Source organism: Sitodiplosis mosellana, unplaced genomic scaffold, assembly GCF_009176505.1.
Source record: "Sitodiplosis mosellana isolate CC-2019 unplaced genomic scaffold, AAFC_SMos_1.0 Smas_scaffold_1, whole genome shotgun sequence".
NCBI lineage: Eukaryota > Metazoa > Arthropoda > Insecta > Diptera > Cecidomyiidae > Sitodiplosis > Sitodiplosis mosellana.
Genome location: NW_022595244.1, coordinates 15581877 through 15590060, shown reverse-complemented (window position 1 = coordinate 15590060; position 8184 = coordinate 15581877). Strand labels below are relative to the sequence as shown.

General features: G+C 35.0%; 1 protein-coding gene across 1 annotated transcript in view; it reads right to left on the bottom strand.

The window, feature by feature from the left end:
• Positions 1-611, bottom strand: part of LOC129580522 (voltage-dependent calcium channel type A subunit alpha-1) — a 60327-nt gene extending 59716 nt beyond the window's left edge. The window contains exon 1 of the mRNA XM_055471017.1: positions 478-611. Coding sequence (XP_055326992.1) covers positions 478-521 — 44 coding nt within the window. The 5' untranslated portion in view covers positions 522-611. The remainder of the gene's footprint in view (positions 1-477) is intronic.
• Positions 612-8184: the final 7573 nt, after the last annotated feature.

The following is an 8184-nucleotide window of genomic DNA, read 5'->3' as shown; positions in this document are numbered from 1 at the left end:
AAAAAAAAACATCGGTAGAACTGTGTAATTATTTGTATATATAACTGGAAAAAATTGCAAGGGGCACCAAAATCATTTTTGCCTCGGGCACCAAATTTGGTTAACTCGGCACTGGTGGATAGTGAAATTGCGATTTAATGCTGTGTGATATTTTGGTTTTGGTTTGATGTTGCAATTCAAAATGAAGCGAACAAAAGGTGATCACCTGGTTGGTGTATATTGCTTCTTTTTCGCCAAATATGCTATATACGCTATGTTATTAAATGTGTAAATGTATCGGTGCTAAATTACATGCTCTATGAATATATAGACATTTACCAAGCTATTATTGACCAGTAACATTTACGCTAATTCATTCTAAATATAAATCGAGGCTATATCTTTTGTGTGGCGTTTATTCATTTTTTTATTTACTTCAATTGTACCCATATTCCAAAACTAACACTACGAAATCACTTGAATGCCAAAAATCCTTACCGATTTTTCGAAGTGATATCGAATAAATTTGTAAAAATTTTCATCGCGCTTTTTATTTGTCTTTACGCTTGGATGTGGGAATGGGATGGGATGGTTTCGATGAGTTTCGTTTTTTATCGGAGCTTCAATCAATTGATGAGATTCTGAATAATTTAACGATTTGTTTCCGTGTCATCAACGATTGAAGTGTTGCTTTTAAACTGAAATTAAATTCCATTTAAGTCAAGAGAGCTTAAGAAAAATAGATGCGCTCGTTGAGTGAGATGAAATGTAACTGTGTTGTGTGTGCTATTTTATCATCATCGGACTCTCTAGCTGCCAATGAACCAACAGAAAGGACAAATGTGGGGGAGGACAAAAGATAAAGAGAAAGAGCGAGAAAGTTTGTCTCTCAATTTCCAATTGAATTGACTAAATGCTTAACTAAGCACTTATTCCAAACTTATGATAGAGCGCGCGTCAAGTAATTGCACCTGTTACCACTCATTTCCAATGTAAATACCAATATTCCCTCACTCATTCACTCATTCACACACACACACACACACACACACATACACAATGGTAAAATACGAATACATATTCAACAGATTTGACGTGGTTTGGTAATTCCCCCATCCCTTCGAGCTAATCAATCACTCTCGATAATACAGGCAATCGCTACGTTCCAATACCGATTTTGGTTTAATGCATTATTTTGTGGATACGGAATTTAATCAAGGCAAGTGTATATTTTAGGCAAACGTTTCGATGATTCAAATCGATGAATCTGACGACAAATTTGTTGACTGATCACACAGCAATTCGCGCTAAATAAACCAACCGACGAAAACATTCTACCCAGCATTCGATATTGCTGCTTTTACATTGTCTAACACAACAACGTGATGTCAATAAAAATAACGCCTGTTGCTTGTTACGTACGTTAACGCGTAATGAATCTTCCAAAATGATTGCGTTGCGCAGGAACCGAAAAATTTCATTTATTTCAGCGATATTCTCAAATTACACAGCGGGAGGATTTTCGTTGAATGCAAAACAAAAATTGGAATCTTATTTTTCACATTTTTTCGATTGAAAGCGTATGCAAAATTGAGCTTGTGCCATGGAATCTGTTCGAAACTGAGTTTTCTGACATGGAAATTGTTTAATTAGATCCATGACGCTGCGGGCAATGTCAAATCTCCAAACCAGGATCAATTTTCATCGGTGTTATTTGCAAATAGTTTACATACTTTAATTAAGTTTCAATTATTAGGAGACGCAGAGCTCCATTGCACAGTTTGACGTTAAAGTCAAATGATTAGATATAAACGGACCCAGGTAAACAGAACGATGTGTGTCTGTTTATTTGACGATGGTACACACGAATAGAACAAAGGCCATTCAACAATGAACGATGCAATCACCGATGAATGTCACAGTATGTGTTTAACACAGGCTGAGGTAACATTCCGTTTGGTATTCGCACTGAACAATGCTGTGGAAAAGGCAAACAAACTGGGTAAAATATCAAATTTACTGCAATCTCCATCGGTGTGTTGCCTCCGTACAGTAATTAATTCGAACAGTCGATCCGATTGGAATTTTTGTGGAAGAATCACTCTACATGCTACATAGTAAAATATCGGAAGGTCAACATATCAATTTACTTCGGGTATTGAATGTGATCCAAACTCAGTTGGATGTGTTGAAATATTCAGAGCATGTAACCCAAGAAACGAAATCCATTTATTGAATGCATGTTCCTTATTCTGGAAGTGCTTCAATTAAATGACGATTTAATATGGTCAACACGATTCCGTACATTTTCAATCAAAAAAGCCCATGATAAAAAGTGATGGTAATCAAACATGACATGAGTGTGAATGCAACACAGAATCACAACCGTCCAACGTAATCCATTGACTGTTTCGTCCAGTCAATGTGGTAAAAGCGCCTTCAGTTCATTAAAACTATATGCGCTTATTTGGCTCGTTATTTCTCTCCATACTCTACTCTCATTTACATGCGGTCTATCAGTTTGTGCATGTTGACTTGTCGATCCGATTGAACTATGCTGTTTCATTGGATTATTTTATTTTTTATTTTTTTTTATTTTATTTTCTTTATTGTGGAAAAAGTTTTATGCTACAATTAACAGGCCCTAAGCCCCCTTACAAATTGATAGGTGATTTCATTTTTGGTTTAGTTAATAATTTAAATTAAAATTAAAATGATTTTTTTTTTAGATTTATAATTGATTTGAGTGAATTAAGGCTGATTCAATAATTTATGTAAAAAAAAAATAAAAAAAAATTATGGCATCAATATGCATGATGCGTAGATACGGAATAATGGATTTTAATATGGACAAATATTCCCTGAATATTGCATTATTTATTCATCAAATTGTTGATTTCGGCAACATGACATACAATGGGACCATACAGCCAATGTAAATACATTGATGACAGCGTATGAACTTTCTTCTAAAACTCTACGAATAAAGCATGAGAAGCATGGCGCCACCATCTTTCCCAAATTTATCATTGAAGTCAATGGAATACATAAGCGTTCAAAAGCGCAGCGATAGATGGCGCCTCTATGAATCCTATACGCAGCTTACTTACTGAATATGGCCCATTTGATGACATACATATATTCGTGAGACAGATTTACACAACGTAAAACGTTTTCACATTTTTCTTTCAATTTGTACAATTTTTTTGCCCTCGATTTAAATCATACATTTTATGAGTTTTATTCATTTTGTCTTGCCATGGAAATGACAACGAACATTCCAGCTGGCAAACAATAAACGTCTTTTTCGGGATTTTATTTAACATTCGGTTTTTGGTGTGTGTTCAATCAATTTGAACTGGTACTTAGCTGATTACGTGGCTGACGTACTAAAAGCATATTTTTTTTATTGTCAGGAATAAAAACCACGAATAAAAAAATTGTGCATCATAAAAACTGGTACATTGAAACCAGTCTAAGTGGGTGGCAGATGAAGCATTGATATTTTTAAATGGGATTTCAGCATTTATTCCGTTGTTTTGATGCGCAATTACGGAATGTGGAATTAATTCAAATCGTCGAACTTTTGTGGCAAATTTACGATGGAATGAGCCAGTATAAAAATTGTTATTTGTTTATTTAAGTTATTTAAATGCACAAACAATTCTATCCAGCAGGCCGACTACCCACGCCTGTTTTTGGCATGATGTCGAATGCACGCATGCACATATTTTGTGTGGCGGTGGGGCACCCTCATATTTGCTGATTTTTGTTTTCTCTTCATTTGGCATTCGAATAAATTGTTTGGTTTTGTTTGGCAAAATAATGTTTTGACTTCGTTCAAAGGTTCAAAGTCAACAATCAGAATTCACAATTTACGGAAAACAAAAACACATCCCGCTCAACGTAGTCGAGATAGCGTTGCGAGTGTGCAGAACAGGTAGTAGCTGTTGGGGTTTTCGCCGAACAATCAAAAGAATCATAAATGGAAATAATACTCAAACTTTGCAGATTCCGGCAGTGAACAAGGCAACTCCACACTCAATAAACCTAAGACTGAATAAAAATGCTATTCCAAAACATTAAAATGCCGGAAAAACGATGGTGAGGGTAATGCAAGAAAATTGAATTAGATGTTAAAACATGTGGAGACATCGTTACAGCAGCTGCTTCTGTTCCTATTTCGATTTCAATACCATGACAATTGACTGGAGCTGAAGCAGCAGTAAGCTAAAATAATATTTTGTTTTCAGCTAAAACGTAGAAAAGGGAGCGAAGAGAGAAAAGAATCGTGGTTGGTCTGAATCTCATTGCATGCAGTGGAAAGATTTGGCAAACTGCTTGTATGAGAACGAGAGCGTGAAAGGCCTTGTTTCTTGGTGTGAAAGTGCTCTTTTGCCACTAGTGGAAAACAGTTGAGCACTGCAAGGAATTTTAAACGATAATTGTAATCGACCGTAATCGTAAACGTTTCACTTTGTCACCATTCGTTCCATTATTCCATGTTTTGTATGCTTGTTCATGCACTCCTCTCATTCTCGTCCTTTCTCTCACTCTTTCAGCATGACGACGTGTACACCATGCAGCAATTCCGGCTCACGTTCATTTGCAACATGAAACGTGTTTAAATATAATATTAAACGCACAGCAGTCTGTCGATAAAGAGGTGAGAATAAGACAGAAAAAATGGAGTAACACACAAGATATGTATGAACTTGACGACAAATGGAAGAAAAATCGAAATAAAAACGTACAAAATACAATGTTGTGCATGTTGTAGACAAAAAGGGTACATTTTGAACAAAGATGAAAGAAAAAAAACCCGTCGGAATCCATTTCAGCGTAACAAATGAAAATAAATAAAAAGAAAACGAATAATGGCGAATCCAAAAGCTTTTTTATGCTTTTGTTTTATGGCAAAATGCGAAAAAAAAACGTCGACAAACGAAGCGAATAATGCTTTTCACGTTTTAATGCAATCGGATAAAAGGGTTTTTAGCGATTTTCAATTGCATCTTTCTAATGGGCTTACTCGACAACATTTATGGATTTTGATTGTACATTCATTTGACAAACATTGATTTCACTTTGTCGATTTTATTGCCAATCCGTTTTTTCAACTGTTTTCAACCGGTTCACTGAACTGTGCATGGAATGCCAAACATTTCCATCATTTTAAACACATTCGAAATAACATTCATTTCCACATGCAAAAAAAATACTTCAAAAGTTCAAACTTGTTGCAAAGTGTCGATTACAATATGCTGGTGTTATTTGAACATTATGCATTGTCAGCGGTCAAAAAAGCGGCCATAATTCATATATTTGCCCACTTCTCTGATGTGTATGTATTAATAAAAACAAAACATACAATGAAGCGTATCGAATTTTTAGCGCTAAATTTAACAATCTCAAATGCTTACATTTCAATCAATAATCGAATGCATTTAAACCACTTCAAACATTCAACAAAGAACCACTTCGGGCAAATGATAAGCGCTTTTCCTGCTGAACAGTTAATTCCCATCGAACAGTTTCTTATACAATGTATCCATTGACAATTGTCACATTGTATGAAGCGTGAGCATTAGTTGTGTGATAACTAATTATGTACTCGAAAAGTTTTCTAGAAATTCGGTTAAAATATGCATGAAGAGTTTCGATGATTCGCGAGTGCAAATTTGATGGTAAAACTTTTTAACGAACACTTTCAGCACTTAACTGCCGGCTGTGAAACAAGGCATTTAGTGGGATTTAGCTATTTGTTGTTTGTTTTCCATAAAGTCGTACATGTTAACTGGAATGAAATATTGCTATTAAAACATGTTTGAAAGTACGAGCGTTTTTTTTTTCATTGTGCTGTTGCTTGCCATCACAACGAAATTCTGGACAAAAATGATAATACAATGGAGTGGACAAACAAACGGGCGACACAAAAAAATGAGAACGCTTACACAACAAGATAATGAGTGAAATTCAGAATTTTCGTTGCATACGCTCAACAATGTGAGTGCTTTTTGCTGACAAAATAGTTAAAATGTAATTATTCAATGAATTTGTGCAGCACTTTTCTCAACCACATATTGTTCGTTTATATTTTTCGTGCGAAAAACAGATTTTCACCGCTATTGTCGCAACCGTAAATGTTGTAATAAAACAATTTTTTAATCGTGATTCCTGTCAGGCAGAATAAATTTGAAACAGCTCCAGGCAAATGAAATTGAATTGCAAAGCGGAGAACAGACAGAATTTTTTTCCGACATCAAATGCCGAACCTGAAAAGGCCATTCGTTACCCGGATTTCGAATGTACATACATGAATGGATTTTTATCGTTTACACAGACGAATTATTTTCAAAGAGTGAGAGAGGATGGCTGTTGATTCAGAATGAAGCGTATTTGAAATCACAAAGTTTGCTAGCACTAGTTTGCATTGACATGTCAAACGTCACACGAATTCGGTATTTTCATTGGCTAACAATGAATGTGAAATGCAGCAATAAAATTCAAATAAATAGCTACTACTGGTACTTAAAATGCGATAAAAGCTGGACGGCTCCAGAAAAAAAAATATAAGCAAATTGAGCTTGACGTTGTTTGAGTGTGCATTGTTCGTGCATGTCAAAGCTGAAGTTATAATCGTTGAAACAGAAACTAAAATGTAAAAAAAAAACAATAGGAAAAAAATGTTTGCCAAGTAGAGAGAACGCTGAAAAAATGTATTGTGAAAATCCGAGTTGGTGGACAAGAAGCAGGATGTTGAAAATATAAATATTTAGCTTTTCGAAGCGTCGCTTCTTTCTGCATCGCCTCGCATTACTTTGTGCTCAAAGTAATCCTATAAAATCAGCATATAAATACATTATATAACTTCAGTTTGCTTGTGAATGTCAATAAAAACATGCGCGTTTACTGAAACAGAGTTTTTAAATAGTGGAACTTCAAATGAGATTGAGGAAGTGGGCGAACGAACGAGAGTGAGAGAGAAAGAGAGAGAGTGAAAGCCAACACAATAGGAAAACGACGACGAGAAAGTTTTTTAAAACTCTTTGAATATACTCATGGCGACGAAGTGAAATTACAGAAAGGTTCTTTTTTTCTTCATTTTGGTGCACCGAACCTTACAAAAAAGTAAACAAAAAAGGATTTAAACACGAAAAAAAGTTATTAGCTGTATAATAAATATACATCATGCAAATGCAACGCTCCTCTATACACGACTGAAGACCATTTGATCACCAACAGGGGGTAATTTGTCGTATTTTAGTCAGCAAACATTTTGCAAATAACTTGCTTGCAAAATATATATTAAAGAAGCCTTCTCGAGAGCTTTATATACCAGAAAGAAATCATCATATCGTTTTGTTCGCAACGAATTCTATTTTTTTCGTTGAGAAAAGAATTTGAGGAAGGTTTAAGTTTCAAAAATGCCTTTCACAATGGGCATTTTGAAGTATGCAACAAAGGTGCTGACGACGGAAGAAGTGTCCTTTTGTCATATCTTATCTTTCAATTCCCATGCAAAGAGATGAAATGATTTTTTCTAAAATAAGACGCCACAAAAATGAAAACATACTCTTAAATATCTTTTTTCGATTCTAGGCGACAATTTAGAATGCAAATTTGTTTTGCCAAAAACTTTATCTCTGCATAGTAACCAATGGATTTATTGCCAAATTTTCATTTTTCTAATTCATTGGAATTGCACAATTCACATTGTTGAATCATGAATGGATTTCAGAATTCTTCGCTCAACCGTTTCACAGTAAACTAAATGGGACCTCGGTCTCGGTTGTCGTTTATGCTAGTCAATGAGCTCGTTCAAGTAAAATGCTCTCACGAATAAGTAATTTCCATATTTATTGCCGCCTCATAAATATCTCATCGCTTTAAATTGATTTACAATGACTTATTTATGTTCATTACTCGGCGACCCGTGCTTTTCAGCCACTTTTGGCGTTGGTGTGAATGGAAAGGCGCTTATATTTCAATTAGATTATCACTGATACGTTTTTCGCGCTACGCATTTGCATTAAATTCAGCGTTAAATTCTTATGACATCATAAACGATTTACTGTGTACCTAACAATTTTCATGTAACTCATATTATGCGACTCTATATGATGCGGTTGAAATGAAAATGAGACTTTCGTCGCTCAATACACAGATACGAAACAAAAATAAAGCAATCCATTAAAATGGAAC